The sequence below is a fragment of the Strix uralensis genome, chromosome 35 (genome assembly GCF_047716275.1).
Source record: "Strix uralensis isolate ZFMK-TIS-50842 chromosome 35, bStrUra1, whole genome shotgun sequence".
In the NCBI taxonomy this organism is placed as follows: Eukaryota; Metazoa; Chordata; class Aves; order Strigiformes; family Strigidae; genus Strix; species Strix uralensis.
In genome coordinates, this window is record NC_134006.1 from 2,337,711 (window position 1) to 2,360,990 (window position 23,280).

Consider the following 23,280-nt stretch of genomic DNA (forward strand, 5'->3'; position numbering starts at 1 on the left):
GAAGTGGGCGCGAGCCGCCATTTTGGAAGCGGGCGGGCGACTCCCCTCTGAAGCAATCGCGACCCGCAGGCCCCGAATTAACGGGTTTTTTCACCCCAATTTCTGGCCTCCCGCAAATATTTCTTCCCCAAAGCAAATCTCACCAGAGGCAGTAAGGAAAATGTAAAGAAAAGCAGAGAAATCATGGCGTTTTATCCTCCATCTGCCTCACGCTTCTTCCACAGCAAGAGGGACGCTCCTGGTAGGGCTTTTTAATCTGGGGAAGGGCTATTGTGTGGGTGCAGGGAGGTTTTGGGTTATTTTCCCCTGAATTCAGGCTCCTGGAGCTGATCCGGGATGTTTGTGGTGACACGTTGAAGAGGCTGACACAGCAGGGAGGCCAACGCTGTGAAAATCACCCCCTCAAAAAAATCCTCACTCCCACCTTCACGCCAGAAACCCCCAGTTCAGTGACCGCCAACCCTGAAAACAGATTTCTGAAGGAAAAAAAATGCCCGCAGGGAGCTTCCCAACTTCTTTTACACAATATTTATTTCTTTATGCTGGAAATCCTGGCTGCTGGGTGACAGGTGAGCGAGCTCGGGGCAAAAATGTGCCCCTTTCCACAAAAAGCACTAATTTTGAAACAAAACGCGCTGCCTTGAGGGTTTGCTGTGACCCAGGGCAGCTCCAAACCCGCCTGGCGTTTCCTTTCGTTAACAAAAAAATGGTTTAAAAATGATAAAAAGCAAAGCCAGGCAAACCACCCACTGGCTGATAGCGCCATTAAGGCTTATTAATTACGATCATGCAGCTGCGATTTAAATTAATTAAACGCTGCAAGGGTTGTTGGGGTGGGTTTCGAGGACCCACATCCACCCCCTGGGATGCTCCCCACAAGCCGGTGCCTCGCTGGGGTGAATTAACCTGATTTAGGGGCATTTCTGAAAATAGCCCTTTGCTCCAGTCTGGTGGTGAAAACCAGAGTGAAAAAGCAAGAAAAATGGATGTTTCATCAGGGTTGTCAGAAGAATTAAGAAAAATTAAAGTAGATGGCCCACATTCAGCCTAACGAAGACGCTTTGGTGTTGAAACTTGAGATATTAATAACGATCCTTTTTAGCGATTATTATGTGATTTGATAGTGTGTGTTTAGAGGCAGGATGAGGAGATGTGGATAAATTAATGTGCATTTAAGGTTTATTTTCAGGGAAGTGTTGAGATTACGGGGCTCTGTGGGTGCCAGGATGCTCCGTGGGGCTGGTACCCCAATACTGGGGGGGTCTCAAGGTGAGGGGGGGGTCCCTGGCCCTGATCCTCCCCCTCCTTTACAAGGCAGGGGGGGGGAACCCAGGTGTATCCCCCAGACCCTATAGACACCGATGCATCCCCCAGCACCCTATAGGGACCCAGACATTTGGGCTCCCCCAGCACCCTACAGGGACACACCCCTTTCCCAGCACCCTATAGACACTGCTGCACCCACCCCCCCACCCAACATTCTATAGGGACCCAGACATCCAGCCTTTCCCCCCCCATCCCCCAGCAACCTATAGGGACACACACCTCCCCCCCTGGCACCCTATAGGGACGAGATGTGTTCTCCCCCCACCCCAACAACCTATAAGGACACACCCCCCCCAGCACCCTATAGAGATCGCTGCATCCACCCTCCCAACATTCTATAGGCACCCAGTCATCCAGGCTCTGACAGTGTCTTATAGGGACACGTCCCCTTCCCAGCACCCTATAGACACCGCTGCATCCACCCCCCCAACATCCTATAGGCACCCGGACACTCGCCCTCCCCCATCACCTATAGGGACCGCCCCCCCGCCCTACAGGCCACGCCCCCTCTGCCCGCGCAGGCGTAGCCCCGCCCCCGACGGCCGCACGCAGACGTAGCCCCTCCCCGGCGGCCGCGCGCAGGCGCAGCCCCGCCCCCGGCGGCCGGCAGACGGGTCGGCGGAGCGGCGCGGTGAGGAGCGCGGAGCCTCAGCGCAGCCGCGGAGCCGGGATGGAGGCGCCGCCCGCTCCTCCCGCCGTCCCTCCCGCTCCCTGCAGCGCGGCCCGCAGCCTGCAGGACGAATTGACGTGCCCGGTGTGCCTGGAGTACTTCAACGACCCGGTGCTGGTAGCCGAGTGCGGGCATAATTTCTGCCGCGCCTGCGTGACCCAGTGCTGGGAGGACTCGGCGCGGCGTCTTTGCTGCCCGCAGTGCCGGGAGCCGGTACCGCAACGGCTTTTCCGCCCCAACCGCTCTCTCGGTAACATCGTCCACATCGTCCGCCAGCTGGGTTTGCCGCCGGGCCCAGCGGAACCGCCGCCGGGGCCTCCCGCCCCTGCCCCGCCTCTGCCCGCCGCCGCTCCTCCCGGCCCGCCGGGGCCTCCTCGCTGCCCCCGCCACGGTGAACCGTTGCGGCTTTATTGCGTGCAGGATCGTCGCGCTGTTTGCGTCGTCTGTCACCTTTCCCGGGAGCACCGCACCCACACCGTGCTGCCCGCCGAGGAGGCGGCCCACGCCGCAGAGGTCAGTGGGCGGGGGGGGGGCAGGGAGCTGGGTGCGATAAGAACCCCCTCCCTCTAATTAGGGGGTGCAGTAGGGCCCCCCCCCCCCCCCCTCCCGGCATCGACAATGCACCGGGTGCGGTAGGGCGCCCCCACCCAGGGAGGGAGAGTCCTGGGAGCCCCCCTGGGATGTTGGGGTGCAATGAGGGAGGATATTCCCCCCGGGGAGCCCTTCTGGGGTGCAGGAGATCACCCCTAAGGATGGCGGTTGCAATAAGGACCTTTTCTGCAAAGGGAGAGTAGCAGGGACCTCCTAATTAGGGGTGCAGTAAGGGCACCTCAAGGGGTGGTAGTGCACCCACAGGAGGCAATGCACCTTGGGTGGAATAGGGACACCCCCCCCTCCTTGTACCTACTGGTGCCCCGCTGCCCCCAGCGTGGGAGGTGCGATAGGAACCCCCCGATGTGTACCCCCCATTCATTGTACCAGTAAGGATAGTGGGGGGCCTGTCTCGAGCGTGTGGGGTGCAGAATGGGACCCCCCTTTCCAAGGTGGGTGCTCTTTCGTACAGTGAGGCAGGATATGGGGTGCAATAGGGACTCAAATCCCCCCCCACAAGATGGGGAGACTCTGGGGTGGGGGCTGACCCCTTGCAGTAGGGTAGGATGGGGGAATATCCCTGGTTCAAAATGGGTTTAAGTGGGAAGATACTGGGAGAGGGAGTGTCAACCAGTTTGGGCTGCTGTGGGAAATAACAGTGAACTGGTATGGGAATCCCTGGGGTCGCTTTGGTGTGAGTTTGCAAAATACCATTAGACACCCCAAAAATCCTCCGCTCCCGCTTCCCGGGGTGGAAATACTCTGCAGCGAGTGTGGAGCCTGTCTCCTGGGGACTGAGGGGGGGGTATTTTTTTTAGCACTGAGCATATCAGAGGCTAAAGTGGAGCAGGAATCCCCCAGGAGTGACTTTTCCCCCCTCAAAAAAAAAAAAAAAAAAAAAAAAGATCAGCGCAGGGCGGCTGAGCGACGTGACGCAGAGTGAATACAGCGCCCGGCCTCTGACAGCGTTTAATCTCCGCCAAAACCGCTGCTGTGACCCCCACGCCAGAACGCAGGGGGGGGGCTCTTTGGTGGAAATAATTATTAATTAATAATTAAGAGGCGTGCGAGTGTGGTAGCCTGACCCTGAGCCGGCCAGACCTCGTTTCTCCGGCGGGGTGGAGGAAAATCAAGATGCCGGACGGGGAGCGGATGTTTGTTGCGCAGCGGCGACTGGAGGAGGAGGAGGAGGAGGGTGGCACTGGGGCAAGAAGGGGATTGCACGATCGTTAGTGGCTGCGTGTTCATTCCCGCAATTAGCGGTGTCGAGGCAGGTGGCACCCGAAGCTTTTTTACTGAATTTTGTACCCAAATTGCTGCCAGTGCCCGCGCCGTCCTCGCCATCTTCTGTGGCCGTGGTGGCTCTTAGTGTGAAGCGAAGCTCAAGTTGGTGACGTCCCCCCCTCCCTGACCCCCAAATTTTGGCTTTTTTCCTTTTTTAGGACCTTTAGGTGGGTCTGACATTGGGCGCTGATCAAGCTGTTGCTCCTTTTTTTTTTTATTTTTTTTCCCTCGTTAATCTGCTTTTACGCATTTTTCACGATGGGTTGTTGCCCCTTGGGGGCTGCTTGCCACCCATGCCCCCGTTTTTCCAGTTTTTGCTTTTCTCTCATGCTGAAATTCCGCGTTATCAGGCGGTAGCGAGCGCCGGTTGGCGCAGCCGGTGAACAACAGCAAAATCTCTGTCGCTTTGTGTCTCTTTTATAAAAGATCTGTCACTGCTCGCTCGCAAAAGCCCTGCTGCTTTTTGTGTAGCGTTGCTAGGAGCCTCTTCGTCTTCCTCAGAAGTCAAATGACTTCAACGAGGACGGTTTCCACCAATAAACTGTTCATAAACTTAACAAGCATGGCCGGCCCCTCCATTTCAGTGGGGTTCAAGGCAGATCTCGGGGTGGGGGGGGTCTCCCCAGCTCGTGGCGGGGCTGGGAGGTGAAAGCTGATCCCGAGAGGCGCTGAGGCGGAAGAGGATTTCACGTGGGTGGGACTTAGTGGTTTGTGTTCGCAGCTGCGCTCTTACAGGGAGCTAAAAATTGGCTCAAATTTTTTTTTTTTTCCTTTGCTGTCCGTTCTCATTTCTCCACCTGGCTCCAAACTGCTCAGGCTGCTTTAGGGGATGGTTTTGGGGTTGGTTGGGGGAAGTTTTTGGTTTTCTTGGCACGCCCAAAACTAAGGGTTGAGGTGGGGTGGGGAGAGGACGCAGTGCAGTGGTGACCTCCATCTGTAAAAAAAAAAAAAAAAAAAAAAAAAGTAATGTTTGGTGAAGTTTGGCTGTTTTTTGCAGCAGTGCTGGAGGGAATCCCCCACCATCCTTTTGCTCCGAATTCCCGATCCCGAATAAGGATTCCCAACAGATCTCCTCTTTCTCCTTCCAGGAGGTGCCACAGGAGCATTTGAGCTCCCTGAGGAAAGGACGTGAAGAAGCCAAGGCCGAGCGGGAAAGGCAGAGCGAAGATTTGCTGGTGAGCGCTGTGGGGTGGAGGTTTCCCCGAACCCCCCCTGGCCGTGGGGCTGTTGGTCTCACGTGGGGTTTCCCCTCTGTGTTTTTTGTAGAAGCAAACAGAAGTGGAGAGGCAGAAGATTGTGGCCGAGTGCAAGGAGCTCCGGGGCTTCCTGGAGGAGAAGGAGCAGCTCCTGCTGTCCCGTCTGGAGGAATTAGACAGAGACATCGTTAAGCGGAGAGATGAGAGCGTCTCCCGGCTCTCCGAGGAGATTGCCCAGCTCGATAAGCTGCTGGGCGAGCAAGGAGGAGAAAATGGCCCAGGAAACCAGTCTGGGCAGGTGAGACTGCTGGGACGTGTCCTCCAGGCGAGGGGGTTATGGTATAACAGGGTGTAAAACCCCGGAGAGCTTGGGGTCAGGGACCCCTGGGGCCAAAAATCCGTTTCTGGGGACCCCTGGGTGCTTTGCTGGGAGCAGCTCGTGTCCATTAACCTGACCCAGCTGTGAGTCAGGGGTTTTGACTTGCTGCCGGACTGCTGGACTGTTTTTTTTAGGTGGGAACCCACATTTTTAGTACAGATTTGGGGGGATAAAATTGGCCTTTGTGGTAGCGAAGCTGCTTGGGCTCCCTTGGATGCCGAGGACTAAGAAATGTCCAAACGTCCCAAACACTTTGTGTTGCTGAATCCTCCTGGTTTTGGCAGCTTGGGAGCAATCGTGATTTTTTTTTTTTTTTTTTCAATTTCTTTCAAAAGAAGCATGTGTTCCACTCACACTAAAGAAAAAGGGAAGAAAAACCCTGTAATTATAAACTTAATTCTGCCATTTCTGAGTGCAACTGCTCTCTGCTTTGGAAGCAGCTGCTGAGAGCTGATCCCCTCAGCTGTGGGGCCAGTTTTGGGGAGGGTTTTGGGAGGCTCTGAGGTAGAAGAGAGACATTTCCTGATCAGCTGCTTTATTTTTTTTTTTAACTCTCTCCCCAGGGTGTTGCCCCAGCTGGAAGCAGGTGAGTGAACCTCAGCCCTTACTGGGTTAACTGGGAGGCTCACACTGGAGGCAGAGCTGGTGTCTGGCTTCCCCCCCCCCGCCTGCCTCGGGGTTCTCACCCACACCCGGCTGTTAGATTTGAGGCAAACCCCAAACCTTTACGAGGGGGGTTTGCGGCGGTGGGGGGGTTGCGGCAGGGTTTGAGCATCCTTCCAGAGGAAACCACAGAGTAATTCGGCTGCTGAGGGACCAGTATCAAAATCTGGATCAGGCTGCTTGGGGCTGAGCCCCAACTGGGGTGCAGAGACCCCCCCAAACTGGACCCAGTCCTCAGGTGTGGCCTCACAAGCGCTGACGGGGAGAACAACCCAACACCAAACCTCCTCAGTACCAGGGCACGTTTCTTCCCTGCCTCTAATTAAGAGATTTTAATTTTTTTTTTCCAGAGGAAACCTAATGCTTTTTCTTCTCCTTCCCCAGCTTTGAGAGCTGGATGTTTTGCAAACCGGAGGCCGGTTTTACTGAGCTGGAGAAGAAACTCAAGAGCTTTTCCCAGAAGAGTGCGGTGCTGAAAGAAGTCTTGCTGGAGTTCAAGGGTGAGCGCTGAAAAAGGTTTTCTTTAAAAGTTGGTGCTTCCTAACCCCTCTGTTGAATCCAGCTTAAAAAGAGGGGTTTGGGGTTGAATCCAGCTTAAAAGGGAGGGAGGTGGGGTTGAATCCAGCTTAAAAGGGGGGGAGGTGGGGTTGAATCCAGCTTAAAAGGGGGGGAGGTGGGGTTGAATCCAGCTTAAAAGGGGGGGAGGTGGGGTTGAATCCAGCTTAAAAGGGAGGGAGGTGGGGTTGAATCCAGCTTAAAAGGGAGGGAGGTGGGGTTGAATCCAGCTTAAAAGGGGGGGAGGTGGGGTTGAATCCAGCTTAAAAGGGAGGGAGGTGGGGTTGAATCCAGCTTAAAAAGGGGGGGAGGTGGGGTTGAATCCAGCTTAAAAAGGGGGGGAGGTGGGGTTGAATCCAGCTTAAAAAGGGGGGGAGGTGGGGTTGAATCGAGCTTAAAAAGGGGGGGAGGTGGGGTTGAATCGAGCTTAAAAAGGGGGGGAGGTGGGGTTGAATCGAGCTTAAAAAGGGGGGGAGGTGGGGTTGAATCGAGCTTAAAAAGGGGGGGAGGTGGGGTTGAATCGAGCTTAAAAAGGGGGGGAGGTGGGGTTGAATCGAGCTTAAGAAGGGGGGGAGGTGGGGTTGAATCGAGCTTAAGAAGGGGGGGAGGTGGGGTTGAATCGAGCTTAAGAAGGGGGGGAGGTGGGGTTGAATCGAGCTTAAGAAGGGGGGGAGGTGGGGTTGAATCGAGCTTAAGAAGGGGGGGAGGTGGGGTTGAATCGAGCTTAAGAAGGGGGGGAGGTGGGGTTGAATCGAGCTTAAGAAGGGGGGGAGGTGGGGTTGAATCGAGCTTAAGAAGGGGGGGAGGTGGGGTTGAATCGAGCTTAAGAAGGGGGGGAGGTGGGGTTGAATCGAGCTTAAGAAGGGGGGGAGGTGGGGTTGAATCGAGCTTAAGAAGGGGGGGAGGTGGGGTTGAATCGAGCTTAAGAAGGGGGGGAGGTGGGGTTGAATCCAGCTTAACTCTATTAATTTGAGTATCTGCTCATCAAAACTAACCCCCAGCTTGCTTAAACCCAGCTCATTTCCTGCGGGTTCCCGTGCGGAAGCCTGCCGTGGCCGTACGCCGTCCTTCCCGTGCACGAAGGCATCTCAATTTTTTTCTTTTCTTTTCCCCCCAGAAAACCTCCGGTTTGAGCTGGAGAACGACACAGGTGAGCACGGTTTGGTTCGGGGAGTCCGACCTTCATTTTTTTTTTTTTTTTGATTGTTTTTGCAAGGTTTAATTTGGGAGTTTTGGCTCTGCTGGGGAAGAGCTCAGTGGTGTGACCGCCTGAAGGTCGGGAGAGGAGAAAATTATTGCTGGTGGAAGGGAAAAAAATGAAAAAAAACAAAAAAAGATGCAGCTGCTGGGAGACCTTCGGCCCCACCGGTGGGGGTTGATTTATCTCAGAGATGGACTTTGCAACCTTCCTGTTTGCTGCTGGTGGCTCAGGACCGTCGCCGGGCTCTGTCTCCTTGGCTGAGTGCAGGATAGACCCGTGGTTTTTTTATTTATTTTTTTTTTTTGCAGTGGTTTCTAACGTTCCCCCCTCGCAGTCGTTTTCAGGCTGCGCAGCCCTAGTTCCTGACGGTCCCCCGGGTCCAAAACCAGCCCTTAAACACGAGGATATTTGTGCTTGTTCCTCTCCGGCGCTTGGCAAGGGACTTAAAAAAAAAAAACCCACAACTTGATTTCTGTGCAGAAATTTCTATTTCAGAGCAAAGAGGTGTCTCAGGTGGGGCGGATTTGCAGCTTTAATTAGAAATCCTTTTTAATTTCTGCCAGAAAGTGGAGCCTGATCTTTGTTCCTTTGTGGTTTTGGGTGCTCCAGGCTGTTGGAGGTGACTCGTTTGGTGTCGTCCTCGTCCGAAGGATGAATCCCCTCGGTGGGTGGGAGAAAGATCTCGAGTTTAGACGCTCACGTCCGTGTTTCTGTCCGCCCAGGTGATCTCTCTCTGGACCCGGACACTGCCAACCCTTACCTGGTGCTGTCGGAGGACAAGAGGAGCGTGAGGCTCCGGAGCGCTCCCCAGGAATTACCGGCAAATCCCAAAAGATTCGATTATTCTTTCTGCGTGTTGGCGGCCGAGGGTTTCGTAGCTGGGAGGCATTACTGGGAGGTGGAGGTGGGCGATGGGGAGAGCTGGGTCCTGGGGGCAGCCCGCGAGTCGGTGCGGAGGAAGGAAAAAATCGACTTTGCGCCGGAAGAGGGAATCTGGGCGGTGGGGCTCAACTGGAAGGGGAAGAATTGGGATCAATATCAGGCTTTTACCTCCCCGGAGACGCCCCTGTCCCTGTGCGAGAGGCCCAGGAAAATCGGGGTGTACCTGGACTACGAAGGCGGGTGGGTGGCGTTTTACAACGCCGATAACATGGCTCCCATCTTCACCTTCACGGCCGCTTTCACCGAAAAGATCTTCCCTTTCTTCTGGCTCTTCTACGTGGGCTCTTCGCTCTCCCTTTGCAATTGACCCCCCCACACACCCCAGTTTCTTTAACCCTCCCCAAGGTGACCTGCAAGTAGTGCCCCACCCTCACCCCTTTTTTTCCCCCCTCCCTTTGCTTTCAAAAACACCCCAAAACTCACCATTGTCCCTTATTTGGCTTCAAGGTTCATTTTTCCTTGTTGCATTGAAAAGTTTGGGGGTTTGTAACCCTAAAAACCTTCCTCTGGGGCTTCAAGCGTTGAGGGTGGCCGCTTCTACCCCCGACGTGGGGTCATCCCCCCTCCTGCTGTATAAGCAACCCCATCTCTATTTTTTTTTTTTTTTCTTGTTGTTTAGTTGTTTTTAAGTTGCCTGCCCCATGCAAACAGGGCTGTAACCAGGGAGAAAAGCTGCCGTAGGCGTTTTTATCGCGTCCCACCTTGAGCTGTAGCCAAAGCCACCCGCTTTCCTGCACCCCCGGGGAGCTCGCGAGGGCAAAAAAAAAAAAAACCTGCCTGAGGAGAGAGGTACCGTACCCAAACCCCCCCATTTTTGACACCGTTGCTCTGCAGGTCACCTTTTAGCTTCCCCCTGCCCCACCCCCTCCTCGCTTTCCTCCTGAGGAAAGGGCCGAGCCTGTTTTTCGCTGCCGCTAGCGCTAAAAAGAGCAAAAAATGGAAAAAAAAAAAAAAAAAATAACCCCCCAAACTTCCCTCGCTGCTTCCCCCCCCCCCCCCACCCTGTTAAGGCTGAGCAGCCGCAGTGGGAAGAAAAAAAAAAAAAAAAAAAAAAGCTGGAAAGCTGTAGGGCTGCGCCGCAAACCTGGGAAGGGCAGAGTTTTTGGGGGTGACTTTGTGGATTTTTTGGGGAGGGGGGGGGAACCCAAGGCCGGGTGGTGGGGAAGGTGGGGGGAAGCCTTGTTTTTGGTGTGATCTCGCGCGTGCTTATCGCCCCCTGCCCGCCCTCGTGTGATCCCGCGATGCTGTTCTGTCTCTTTGCCCTGTCACTCTGTTTAGTGGGGAAATAAAAGTTGCTGTGCAAAAAAAAAAAAACCAAACCAAAAAAAAACCCCTAAAACCCACCAATCTTGATGTATGTTCCTGCCCCGAGCCACCCTCCGAGGTGAGCGGAGCTGGGGACCCCTTTCCTGTCCCCACACTTTAGCGGGGGGGGGGGGGGCTCAGCAGAGTTTTGGGGTGTCTGGAGGGTTCACCCAGTCAAGAACCACCCCGAGCTTTGAGCCCCACAAAACAGCCCCGACTCGGAGTCTTTTATTTTAAATTAAAGTTGAAATTGATGACTTTAAGTGCCCAGAAAGGCCCATTTGGGGAGGTTTAAGACCCTCCCCCCTGCTTTCCTTGCATATATATCTATTTTAACTCCTCTGTTTTCTTTGAAACCTGCTAAAAAAGGAATAAAATAACACATAAAACCTTTAAAATAAAATAAGGGGAGATGGGGACCCTGGTTTTGGGGGAGCAAGGGTGAAATGGGGGGGGGTCCTCACTGCTCCCTATGGCCAACACCTGGCAGCATGGAGCCCTTTTTTGGGGGGTTAAAAAAAAATAAATGGGGGTTTGGGGTGAAAAAAAAAGAGTTTTGGGGGTCAAAAAAGCCCTTTTTTGGGGGTGGGGGATGGAGCCTTTCTGCAGGCAAGCACCAACCACGTGTGCACGGGGACAGAGCAGGTGGGGGGGGGGGAAGTTGGGGTGCTTGTGTTCTTCCCCCCCCCCCCCCCCGAAAAAAATCCAAAAATCCCCCCAATTTTGGCTCTGAGAAGAAAAATAGGACCCAGCAGGAAAGCAGATGCCCCAGCCTGGGTATCGCAGAGCGTCTCTGCGCTGTCACTGACCCTGGGATTTATCCCTTGCGGGGGAGCTCTCCCGGCGCCCACGCAGCCCCGGTTTTGGGTTAATTCCTTCCGTTATCAGTTTCTCGAAGCGTTTGGATCCGGGGCCACGCTCCAGCTCATCCCTCTCGCAGCTGGGATTTACTCCTCAGCGCAGCTGGAAACGTATCGCAGTGGCAAAACCCACCTCTAACACCCATCTTCTCCCTCAAAATGTGTTTTTTTTTTTTTTTTTTTCCCCAAAAAGTGCTATTTTGAGGGCAGGACCTGACTTGTAATTCCTATATTTTGGGTCCGTGCGTCCCACGGGAGCGCCGTGCTCCCCGCCCAGCCCTTTTATCTGGGTCAAAACGATCTCACTTATGCTTGCGGGGTGGTTTTGGGTTGGTTTTTTTTTGGTTTTTTTTTTGGATAAATCTTGGTGACCTTCAAGGCTGCGTAAATATTCGAATCCTTTCCAAAAAAACCCCTCGATCAAAAGCGAGGGGTATTTATAGGATTTGGGGAACCAGTGCTGGATTAAATAACGCCCATTTCTGCAGCCAAAACCCATAAAGCCTTGATCCCCTCCACCTCCCGCTGACTTCCTGACCTAAATCCCTTTTTTTTTTTTTTTTTTTTTTAATTGTGCTCAACGCCACCGACCTTTGGACCGGGTGTTGAGACAGGCTGCGCCCGCAGAAATCGCACTTTTCTACCTCTTGTTTTTCATAGAAACCCAGCGCCCGGGTGGCCGGCGCATGCAGGAAAACCCACTTTTCTACAAAATAAGGCTTTATTGAGGATCCCGACGACGACTTTTGCCACCTCGCGGCTCCAACGCTGCCGCGAGCTCGCGGGAAGCCCAGATTTTGGCGGAGAAGTTTGGGAAGCGCCGCTTCTTCTTTCTTATATTTTTGGCGTCGGACACGCTGCGCCGCAGGGGGGGGCTCGGCCTCATTTTGCCCCCACCCTGCTCTCTAGTCCCCTCTTATCCAAGAATTAGGATGAGTCCTGCTACGAGCCAACAGCGTCCATCACCCTGCTTTGGGGTGCACCTGGATCCTGCCCGATACCCCCCCGATATTCAGCCGAGACGTTTGGGGTCTCCGTTTCGCCGCTGCTGCCGCCGCTCCCCAGGGTGTCCTCGATCCCCGGCCCCCCCAGGGGCTCCCCGGGTGCCTCCGGGTGCTCCAGTCCCGCCCTAAAATTGGGCGGTGGGGATGGTGCCGCGTGTCGTTGGCCCCCCCCCTCGGCTTGGGGGGTCCCGCCGGGTGTTTCAGGGTGACTTTTGCTTTTGTGGGCGGTGACGTTGTCTTTCTTCTCGAACTTCTTGCCGCAGATGTCGCAGGAGAATTGGTAGAAGGAGTCGGCGTCGTGTTTCTTCATGTGCCAGTTCAGGGAGGCTTTCTGGCGGCAGGTGAAGCCGCAGATCTCGCACCTGGGATTAAACAGAACGGGATCTGAGGTAAAATCATTAAAAAAAAAGTATTAAGAAAGGATTAAGCACGAGGGAGAACTGGCCCCGCCTCATCTTGGCGCTGTAATTTTACGTGGGTTTAGCAAAGCCAATGCCCTGCTGTTGAGGAGCGAGTTCTGTGTGGCTCCAGCACACCCTCCAGGCACGGAAAAGCATTGCTCTGGTTAAAGCCCAGCTTAATAAACTGCTCCAAATCAAGCCCACGCCCTGAAGCTGATCCTAAAGCTGCTGGCTCAGAGCGCAGCAGAAAACTTTGAGCCAAAACAAAAATACCAGCCAGTCCTCTGGCTGCCCACGGCGAGGAGCTCGGCTCTCCCGTGCGGCCACGCACTGAGGAGCTAAATTTGGGTTGAAAAACGATGAAAAATGGCAACTAGAAATGTTGAGGGGAGCGGTAACTCACTGCAGGGGCTTCTCCCCTGTGTGGATGCGCCTGTGGATGATCAAGTTGCTGCTGGTACGAAAGGAACGGGCGCAGAACTCGCAGATGTAGTCCCGCTTGTCTGTGGGGAGAAGAAAAAGGGGAAAAAAAAAAAAAAAAAAAAAGGATTAGGGGCCTGGAAGAGCGGTTGGGGGGTTCTTGGGATGTATTTTAGGAGGCAGGATGCTTTCCCAGCCCAGAAACTGAGGTGGAAAATGAAAGATTGGGGAGCAGAAAGCAAACGGGTGCGGTGACACCTCCCAAACGAGGACGGTGAGGACGCAGGAGAGCGCAGGAGATGGAGAGGAAGAGGAGGAGGTTTCTGTAGAGCAGGAGAGGAGCTGTAGGGAGGGAAACACCCGTATAGGGGGGACGCGGCCGACTCACCGCTGTGCAGTTTCTCGTGCTCCTTGAGGTGTTTTTTGAAGTTGAAGGACTTGCCGCAGCTGGGCTCCGAGCAGGTGAAGGTTTTCTGGTGGACGTGCTGGTACTTCTTGTGGTGCTGCCGTTTTGGGGAGAAAAAAAGGGGAGTAAGAAAAGAGGAGGAAGCCTGAGGGCACCTTCCAGCGATAACCTCCCCCCGTTACGCTCCCTGAAGTGGGTGGGGGGACGTTCTGGCAGCAGGTGAAGCCGCAGAGAAAACGGGATCTGAGATAAAATAATTTTTAAAAAAGGTATTAACGAGGGATTAAGCATGAGGGAGAACTGGCTCTGCCTTATCTTGGTGCTGTAATCTGAGTGATGAAAACAGAACAGGATCCGAGGTAAAATAATTTAAAAAAAAAGGTATTTAAGCCACGAGGGAGAACTGGCTCCGCCTCATCTTGGTGCTGTAATCTGAGCGACCTCGGACAGCGAGCTGCTGCTGAACACATGGGACTAACAAAGCCCAGCTTTGGAAAGCCATCGACAATTCTGCTTGCTCAACTCCACCTTATGCCCAAAGCGGAGCTTAGCCAGCCAAAACCTGACCTATCTGGTGGGTCACCAAAGCGCCTGGTGGCTCCAGAAGAGGCTGGAGGGGGGAGGGCTGCTCGTGCCCAGCTCGGCTGCTCCTCCCGGGGCACCAGAGGGGGGTTTAAGCGCGACAGTTGATCCCAACCCTCACGTTGAGGTACTGGCGGTTGGAGAAGATCTTGCCGCAGCCTTCGAAGTCGCACAGGAGGATCTCGCGCTTCGCTGCCTTCCTGCAGAAGGTGGAAAACCATCATCGATGAGGATGAGCGGGGAGGAGAGTCAAAAAACCCGCGGCTTTTCGATTTGGCACCCCGCTAGGTCCATCTCCCCGCTTACCCACCCATCAAAAACCTTAATTTCAGCAAATAAAGCCCTTCAGGAGGCTCCGATCGGAGCCGGCGTTGCTCATCACGTGGGTCCCACCACGGAAGGGCTGGGAAACGGGGTGGCAGCTTCTCCTTCCCCCGCCCCGTCCAGCCCTGGGGGTACCTGATTCTCTTGGGGCCGATCTGGGCCACGTCCTCGTCGTTCGGCCGCATTCGCCTCTTGCAGCTGCAACGGGAAAGAAATGTCTTGAGTGAGGCAAAACCCCACGTTAAAACCATCCTCTGGGCGACTTTTTCTTGTATTTCCTCCATTTTGGGACTTCAAGCTTTCTCCCCATCGGAGCAGGAAGCGACGTCGATAACAAATGCACCTTTCAGACGTTATAAATAGGAATATATTCTTTATTATTCATTACAAAAACTCTTTTCACATGGTTTTGGATAGGTCCCAGGACGTTTAAGAGAGCTGTCAACCTCGTTTGATCTCTAATTTATCCACAGCTCCGTGGAAACAGCAGTTATTTCTGGCTGACGTCCTGAAATGAAAGAAAGATACGTTAAAAAAAACAGGCGTACTTTTGTAGGGAGAAGAAATAAAGAGATCGTTAATAAACGACGATGCCAGACCACATCCTCAGCACTGAATAAAAACAGGGGCTGGGCATCTTTGTCTGCAATCTCTTAAAAAAAAAAAAATGTTTGATCAGCTCACGATGGCGTTACCTTTGGGAAGCGAGAAGAGGACGAACACGCCAAAGGCCGCAAGCTCTTGCTTTTGCTCATAAAATAGTGTTTTATGTCCGTTCTTCCAGTTGCTGCAAAAGAAGGGGAAAAAAAATGACTCAAACGCTTGTAAAGACGCGCTCTATCACCAAACTCAGCCTTCAAAAGGGCAGCACTGACCTAAAGTTTAGGCAGGGCTTTGGAGAGGGGGTTAAAAGCTCCAAGACCTCACTGGTTGCCCAGGAAAGTCAACGGCCGCTTCTACAAATCTCCAACGCTCCTTAGGTGCATCTTTAGGCACTTTTGGAGGCCTGAACACCAGGATTTTGAATGGAAAGCGTGCAGGACCCAAAAAAAATGCCGTAGGGATGTGAAAAATCCCTTTTTTTATTCGCTTTTGGCCTACAAGAAGTACCTAGAGCGACCCCAAACTTTTCTATCCTCAAATTGAGGAATTGGGAGAAAAGGAAGCGCCAGATTTACCGTCATGTTTTCCTTTGCCGGGGTTGGGTCTCCCGGGAGGGCGTTGGCTCTTCCAACGAGCTGCGAGGCGGTTTCAGAGCTGCAAGGAGACGGGAAGGGCGTTTAGCACCGAAAAGAAGCCGCGACGCCGCGTCAAAGTGGGGAAAAAAAAAAAAAAAAGGCGATAAAAGTCTTCTCGGAGCAGCGCGATACTTACAGGGTGAGTTTTTGGGCGCCCGTTTTGCTGACGGTCTCTTTCTGAGGATGCACGAAGGCAAGACGCGTTACGGGGCGGTGTAACGTGGTCGCTCTGGCTAATTCCAACGAAAAAGGGCGGTTTTAACACCCTCGTCATATTAAAATCGTAACAAAATTCCAGCGAGGTGACATCTCCTGGTGTGTCAGACCCAAGAGGCAACGCATGGACCATCCTCTTGCTTCAGCATCAAGACCGACGTCTATTCCATACTCTTACGTAAAAACCCAGCAAAAAAATTTGATGATTTGAGCTTATTTAGAACAGAAAAACGAATTTTGAGCCCACGTGGCTGGGAAGGAGCGATTAAACCTAACCCTCGGCCTTAGGCGGAGGTAAAGAGCGCTCGCAAATTAAATCATTGTGGTTGTTCTCAAGCTGTCCCTTGGCCAAGGTTGGGTTGAGGTTGGCAGCGCTGCCATCGCTGCTGGGCCATATAGAGCTGCTCCCCGTATCTATAGGTGGAGGCAGGAGTCTCTGTGCTTACGTGGCGGGGAACTATGGATTTTTTGTGGCTGAAACCTCCAGGTTCCTTGGAGGCTTTAGAGATGTGAAAGAAAAGGCTTCAATGCTCAAAATGGTGCTGGTTTAAGGGGTCTTCCAGCCCTGCCCAAGCAGCACGTCCTCGCTCCCCGCAGCTCCACGAGACCCAGCGGACAAAACGACAACTCGTTAAGCGCCCTCGTTAACGAGGCCTGGCAAAGCAGTTCTGCCCCTGCTGACGGCGGCACCATGAGGAGGATTAAACCCCCTTGGGGACACGTGGCTCCTGGCCCACCCAGAGCTCAGGGCTGGAACATTTATTGTTGGGTTGGATGGTTTCCATCTGGTTTCTCATCAGCATCTCAGTCGAAACGCTCGTTCGGTGGCCACGGGGAGATGGGTGCCCCAAAACAAGGCACCCCGATGCCCATCCCTGGTGTCACCACACCTCAGGGACATCGTGACTCACCTGACGCGTCTGCTCTTCTCCTCGGATGGGCTGGAGCTGGTCAGGCTCGGCTCATTTGGGGGCTGCTCCTCCTTTACGGGTTTCTTACGGGTTTTGGTCTGGCTTTGTCGTCGCTGCGGCTCCGAGTCACTGCGGGAGAAGACAGACGTGGGATAGGCAAGATGGTTTAGGTGCTTGGATGTGGTTGGGTGTGGTAGGACATTGATTGGGTGTGGTAGGACATGGTTGGACATTATTTGGATGTGGTAGAACCTAATTGATGTGGTAGGACATTGGTTGGGTGTGGTTGGACATTGGTTGGACATTATTTAGATGTGGTAGAACCTAATTGATGTGGTAGGACGTTGGTTGGGTGTGGTAGGACATGGTAGGACATCGTTTGGATGTGGTTGGACATTATTTGGACATGGTAGAACATAACTGATGTGGTAGGACATGGGTTGGACGTGGTTGGACATGGCAAAGACCCTCCCCCAGGCAGAGAGGCAGTGAAGGAAGGTGCCTCTCCAAAAGACTCTGCCCTTTTGAGCCCAGAAGCACCTTTTTTAAGCCATATAAGGACATTTTTCCCATCTCCCATCTCTGCTAGGTCAGAGGGTGGCAGAGATAGAAGGTCTGAAACCCTCCCAGTGCGATACCAGTCTGGACTGGGATGGTGTGATTGGGAGCCTGTGGAGCGGCTCTCACCTGGTCCCAGTCCCCGGGCTCCTTCCCAGCAGCTCCCAGCACTCCTCACCTGTCCAGAGACGGGTGGTAGTTCTCATCACGTAGGTCATCGGTGTAGGCGAGGTCATCGTCTTCGGCGAAGTCCTCGTCCTCCTCTTCCTCCTCTTCTTCTTCTCCTCGGGGCTCAGCCCCCTGCTCCGCTTTCTCCTCCGGGCTGAGCGCGCTGCGGGAACGCAACGATCAAAGTCAACTCCGCCGCGATGGGTCTTCGTTAAAACATTGGAGAACTCAAGGGATGAGATGGACGGGTCTAAACTTGACCTTCAGCTTTGGAGAGCCCGGTTGTGCGCCGGGGGGGAGGAAGGCTCACGCCTGCCACCACTCACCTCCCGTGATCTTTTGCCGAGGTCTCCGTTGGCGCGTGGGGAGCTGCAAGGAGACGAGTTGCGATAAGTCGAAGTGGGGATGTGGGGAGAGGAGGGAGGAAGAGGAGGAAGAGGAAGGGGAATGGATCTGGCTTGGGAAGCCTCAAGTGTTGGGAAGGAGCTGCACGGCGCATCAGCGGGAGAAATGAGGGTCAAGTTCCTCCAAAATACTCTACTGGAAGAAGCTCAACCTCTTCTCAAGTAGCTACATGGCCTCTCTATGGGGGGAAAAAGAAAGATTTTTCTCCCCGTTTTCAGTCCGAGTAAACAACAAGATTTGTGGCTTTTGGAAAACACATTTGTGGGCTCAGCTCTGCGGTGACGAACCCGAGATCCCAGCTCCGCTTTTCGGGGGAAAGGAAAAGGAGGGAGAAGCCACGGGTTGGTTTTGCGGGAGACTCCTCGACCTGGTTCTCCAGAATTTTACTGGTTTCCCCAGAATTTTACGCGACCGTTTCCCCAGAATTTTACGCGACCGTTTCCCCAGAATTTTACGCGACCGTTTCCCCAGAATTTTACGCGACCGTTTCCCCAGAATTTTAGCGATCGTTTCCCCAGAATTTTACGCGACCGTTTCCCCAGAATTTTACGCGACCGTTTCCCCAGAATTTTACGCGACCGTTTCCCCAGAATTTTACGCGACCGTTTCCCCAGAATTTTAGCGATCGTTTCCCCAGAATTTTACGCGATCGTTTCCCCAGAATTTTACGCGACCGTTTCCCCAGAATTTTACTTGTTTCTCCAGAATTTTACGCGACCGTTTCCCCAGAATTTTACTTGTTTCCCCAGAATTTTACGCGACCGTTTCCCCAGAATTTTACGCGACCGTTTCCCCAGAATTTTACGCGACCGTTTCCCCAGAATTTTACGCGACCGTTTCCCCAGAATTTTAGCGACCGTTTCCCCAGAATTTTAGCGACCGTTTCCCCAGAATTTTAGCGACCGTTTCCCCAGAATTTTACGCGATCGTTTCCCCAGAATTTTACGCGACCGTTTCCCCAGAATTTTACTTGTTTCTCCAGAATTTTACGCGACCGTTTCCCCAGAATTTTACTTGTTTCTCCAGAATTTTACGCGACCGTTTCCCCAGAATTTTACTTGTTTCCCCAGAATTTTACTTGTTTCTCCAGAATTTTACGCGACCGTTTCCCCAGAATTTTACGCGATCGTTTCCCCAGAATTTTACGCGATCGTTTCCCCAGAATTTTACTTGTTTCTCCAGAATTTTACGCGACCGTTTCCCCAGAATTTTACGCGACCGTTTCCCCAGAATTTTACGCGACCGTTTCTCCAGAATTTTACGCGACCGTTTCCCCAGAATTTTACGCGACCGTTTCCCCAGAATTTTACTTGTTTCTCCAGAATTTTAGCGACCGTTTCCCCAGAATTTTAGCGATCGTTTCCCCAGAATTTTACTTGTTTCTCCAGAATTTTAGCGACCGTTTCCCCAGAATTTTAGCGATCGTTTCCCCAGAATTTTACTTGTTTCTCCAGAATTTTAGCGACCGTTTCCCCAGAATTTTACTTGTTTCTCCAGAATTTTAGCGACCGTTTCCCCAGAATTTTACTTGTTTCTCCAGAATTTTAGCGACCGTTTCCCCAGAATTTTAGCGATCGTTTCCCCAGAATTTTACTTGTTTCTCCAGAATTTTACGCGACCGTTTCCCCAGAATTTTACGCGACCGTTTCCCCAGAATTTTACGCGACCGTTTCTCCAGAATTTTACGCGACCGTTTCCCCAGAATTTTACGCGACCGTTTCCCCAGAATTTTACTTGTTTCTCCAGAATTTTAGCGACCGTTTCCCCAGAATTTTAGCGACCGTTTCCCCAGAATTTTACTTGTTTCTCCAGAATTTTAGCGACCGTTTCCCCAGAATTTTAGCGATCGTTTCCCCAGAATTTTACTTGTTTCTCCAGAATTTTAGCGACCGTTTCCCCAGAATTTTACTTGTTTCTCCAGAATTTTAGCGACCGTTTCCCCAGAATTTTAGCGATCGTTTCCCCAGAATTTTACTTGTTTCTCCAGAATTTTAGCGACCGTTTCCCCAGAATTTTAGCGATCGTTTCCCCAGAATTTTACTTGTTTCTCCAGAATTTTAGCGACCGTTTCCCCAGAATTTTACTTGTTTCTCCAGAATTTTACGCGACCGTTTCCCCAGAATTTTAGCGATCGTTTCCCCAGAATTTTACGTGACCGTTTCTGCAGAATTTTACGCGATTGCGTGGTCAAATCAGGATTTGGGGCAACATCTGATCCCCGGGGACCCCAGGGACCGGGAGAAGGGTTGAAGAAAGGGGAACGCGGAGGAGCTCACCCCCGTCGCCACCGTCGCTCCCGACTCCCGGCTCTTCCCTGTCCCCAACGGGCAACCGAGCCGCTCCCTCCTCTTCACCTTCCTCCTTCGCGGCGCCGCACTCGGCGGCCAACCCCGCTCGTCGCAGCGAGCGCCGGCGGCCGGCGGCGGGTGGGGAGCCGCCCCCCGAATCCCCCCGTTGTTCCTCGGTGCGGGGGACGGTGGCGGGGGGACGGTCCCCTGCCGCCTCGGGGACGCCCCAGGAGAAGCTGTGCCCGGCCACGCACTCCCACACCAGCCGCGCCGCGCCGCCGGCGCCCGGGGGCTTCACGTCGGGGATAAAACCGCACTCTTGGCCGTGACCGTGCGACAGGACGACCAGGCGCTGCAGGGCCTCGGCGGGGAGGACGTTGGGCTCCGGTTCGCCTGGTGAAAGCACAAAAAAAAAAAAAGACAAATCGGAGGGAAAAACCAGCTCCAAACTTTGGCTTTTCAGTCGTTCTCCACCGTGTAAACTCAGCGGAGGGGGAGTGGGGATATCTGCGAGCGTTTCTCCCTCCTCCTCATGCAGGCTCTGATGTTTCCACCGTATTAAGACCATATTTTTTTTTTTAGCAGCCCCCAAAACCTTTTTTATGCACCCAGAAAAAAAAAAAAAGAGCTAGGGACACCAACAACCCTGAGGCAGCCAAACCCAGGGAGCGATTCTCCTCCGTCTCGGGGGCTGAGCATCTCCCAGCGCCACGGGAAGTTTCTTTTTTCACTATCTACCTTTTTTTAGACCCAAAATAATCAAAGCCGACCCAGATTTGGGGCGGGAGGCACCTACCCGGGCTCCAGACGCAGCCGTGGGAGCTGTACCTGCGGGGGAAAAAAAGGGAGAGTGAGCTGGTTTAAACCTTTTTTTTCCCCCCTTTTTAAGGGGGTTTTAAGGGTTTTGTGGCCCTCCCAGCTGACCTGTCGAGGAGGAACTGGGCTAACTGGGAGTGCAGGGCGAAGCCGAGCTGCTCCTTGAGGCGACACCAACGTTCCAGGTGCCCCCCGATGCGGATGCGGCATTTGCTGCGACGAGCGTCCAGCTCCCGACGCTTCTGCCGTCGGATGCAGTCGGGGGCTCGCTGCCGGCCCGGGCGGCCGGGCTCCGTGGGGGGGGTCTGGGGGCACATATGAGGGGGATATGGGGGTGGCTGGGCTCCATGGGGGGTCTGGGGGGGGTCAAAGGGGACATGGGAGGGGGATATGAGGGTGACCAGGCCCCATGGGGGGGTCTGGGGGGGTCAAAGGGGACATGGGAGGGGGATATGGGGGTGACCAGGCAGGCCCCATGGGGGGGTCTGGGGGGGTCAAAAGGGACATGGGAGGGGGATATGGGGGTGACCAGGCTCTATGGGGGGGGTCAAAGGGGACATAGAAGGGGGATATGGGGGTGACCAGGCCCCATAGGGGGTCTGGGGGGATCAAAGGGGACATGGGAGGGGGATATGGGGGTGACCAGGCTCTATAGGGGGGTATGGGGGGGTCAAAGGGGACATGGGAGGGGGATATGGGGGTGACCAGGCCCCATGGGGGGGTCAGGGTGGACATTGCGGGGGGACACATGGACATGGGGGGTGTTGGGGGGACAAAAGGACATGGAAGGGGGGACATGGGGGTGGCCCCACCCCATGGGGGGTGACAGGGGACACTGGGGGGGGGACAGGGGGGGTGGCCCTGCCCCATGGGGCCTGGGCAAGGCCACGTTGCCCCCCCCCAAGCCAGCTGAAGCCCCGCCTCCCCCCTAGCCACGCCCCAACCCCGCCCCTCCAGCGTATCGCCCCGCCCACCCGCCTCAGCCACGCCCACTCCTGAACCCAAGCCCTGCCCCTGGCTCCTCCCACTCCCCCGCAAACCCCACCTCCTTTCCTTAACCCCGCCTCCCGCCTTCCCGCCATTTCTTTCCCCGAGGCCCCCTCACGCCCCCCCCCCTTCCCCCCCCCCCCTTTCCTCCGCCGCCGCGGCCCCGTTCCCGCCGCCGGGCCTTAAAGCGGCCGCTGCGGCGGGGAAGGGAAACGCGACGGGAAGAGAAGGGCCGAGGCTCCGTCCCGCTCCCGCCGTCCCCGCCGCAGCCTCCCCGCCCGCCGACCAACCTCCTCCGCCGAGCCGCGCTCCATCTCCACCCGAGGTGGCCCCACCCTGGGGCCGTGCCCCCTTTAAGAGCCAAAGGCGCTCACACCGCTCAGGGACCGGGACAAGATGGCGGACGGACGGCCCCCGGTTTGCCGCCGCCGCGCATGCGCCGTGCGCCCCTCCCGCCCCCAGAGCACGCCGGGAAATGGAGTCCCCGGCGCGGGGGCTGACGGGAGCTGTAGGCCTGGGCCGCGGGGCATTATGGGAGAGATATAGGCCTAGGCCCCGCAGCCATCAGCCCTCAGGATGGAGCCAGGTGAGATTTGCCCAATTTTGGCATATTTTGGGGTGAAATAATCCTCTTGACAGGCTCTTTTTGGCATTTTGCAGCCCCACCAAGGGTTTTCAGCTCCCAGTTGGGATTTGGTGCCGTTTTTGTCACACGGGAGAACAGAAACCCCCCGGAACCTGCCCCACAGCCCGTCAAGCCTCCCCCAAACCTGCACTAATAATAAATATTAATAAATTATAATAAATAGCAACAAGTTATAATAAAGTATGATAAATAATAAGTTATAATAAATTATGCTAAGTAGTAGTAAATTATGATAGGTTATAATAAATTATGATAAGCGATAATAGATTATGATAAGCAGTAATAAATTATAAATTATGATAAGCAGGAATAAATTATAAGAAATTATGATGAGTGGTAATAAATTATAAGCAGGAATAATTTATAATAAATGATGATAAGCAGTAATAAATTATGGCAGTAATAAATTATAATGAATTATGACAAGCAGCAATAAATTATAAACTGGAATAAATTATAATAAATTATGATAAGCAGTAATAAATTGTAAGAAATTATAAGCAATAATAAATTATAAATTATGATAAGCAGAAATGGATTATGATAAGCAGTAATAAATTATAAGAAATTATGAGCAGTAATAACTTCTTATAAGCAGAAATGAATTATAATAAATTATGCTAAGCAGTAATAGATAAGCAGTAATTAATTATGATAAATTATGCTAGATTGTAATAAATTGTGATAACAAAATATGATCAATTATAATAAACCTAAAAGCCAACACACCTTTAGTGTCACGCCTGGGCGCCCCCTGCTCCCCCCCTTCCTCCAAGGGCCTTTCCTGGCAATTCCTGACAGCCGTCCCCGTTGCCCAAATCAGCCCAATTTTACATGGAAACCATTTTCCATCCTCTTCACCATCTTTTTCAGGTTCTTTTCCCAGCAAAAACTCGGATTATCTCGGCATCGAGACAGCCGTTATAAATTTACAATTT

At 53.5% G+C, this 23,280-nt stretch overlaps 2 protein-coding genes and 1 long non-coding RNA gene across 3 annotated transcripts; 1 reads left to right on the plus strand and 2 right to left on the minus strand.

Annotated features, from left to right (window-relative positions):
* Positions 1 to 1,912: 1,912 nt before the first annotated feature.
* LOC141936920 (E3 ubiquitin-protein ligase TRIM7-like) lies at positions 1,913 to 10,150 on the plus strand. Its single transcript, XM_074854302.1, has 7 exons — positions 1,913 to 2,509; positions 4,960 to 5,046; positions 5,138 to 5,365; positions 6,010 to 6,032; positions 6,494 to 6,609; positions 7,782 to 7,814; positions 8,588 to 10,150. Exons 1-7 carry the CDS (start codon positions 1,997 to 1,999, stop codon positions 9,112 to 9,114), a joined length of 1,527 nt encoding a protein of 508 aa, XP_074710403.1. The 5' UTR covers positions 1,913 to 1,996; the 3' UTR covers positions 9,115 to 10,150.
* A 1,764-nt stretch (positions 10,151 to 11,914) lies between these two features.
* LOC141936882 (zinc finger protein 692-like) lies at positions 11,915 to 23,245 on the minus strand. Its single transcript, XM_074854225.1, has 12 exons — positions 21,987 to 23,245; positions 20,818 to 21,014; positions 20,690 to 20,721; positions 19,882 to 20,286; positions 17,527 to 17,569; positions 17,211 to 17,363; positions 16,475 to 16,603; positions 14,245 to 14,307; positions 13,907 to 13,985; positions 13,186 to 13,300; positions 12,781 to 12,880; positions 11,915 to 12,338 (listed from the first exon to the last, which is right to left on the minus strand). The coding sequence occupies exons 1-12, from the start codon at positions 22,008 to 22,010 to the stop codon at positions 11,915 to 11,917; spliced, it is 1,764 nt and encodes a 587-aa protein (XP_074710326.1). The 5' UTR covers positions 22,011 to 23,245.
* On the minus strand, positions 14,467 to 15,109 carry LOC141936944 (uncharacterized). Its single transcript, XR_012626851.1, has 2 exons — positions 14,805 to 15,109; positions 14,467 to 14,617 (listed from the first exon to the last, which is right to left on the minus strand). It is a non-coding gene; the product is annotated as an uncharacterized LOC141936944 (long non-coding RNA).
* Positions 23,246 to 23,280: the final 35 nt, after the last annotated feature.

Coding starts and splice junctions, on each gene's coding strand:
- LOC141936882 (XM_074854225.1), bottom strand. CDS start 22,010: ATGGAGCGCGGCTCGGCGGAGGAG. Junction 17,570..19,881: donor GAGCGACGGTGGCGACGGGG/GTGAGCTCCTCC, acceptor GTCTCCTTGCAG/CTCCCCACGCGCCAACGGAG. Junction 12,339..12,780: donor ACAGGGGAGAAGCCCCTGCA/GTGAGTTACCGC, acceptor GTTTAATCCCAG/GTGCGAGATCTGCGGCTTCA.
- LOC141936920 (XM_074854302.1), top strand. CDS start 1,997: ATGGAGGCGCCGCCCGCTCCTCCCGCCGTCCCTCCCGCTCCCTGCAGC. Junction 5,366..6,009: donor CAGGAAACCAGTCTGGGCAG/GTGAGACTGCTG, acceptor CTCTCTCCCCAG/GGTGTTGCCCCAGCTGGAAG. Junction 7,815..8,587: donor TGAGCTGGAGAACGACACAG/GTGAGCACGGTT, acceptor CTGTCCGCCCAG/GTGATCTCTCTCTGGACCCG.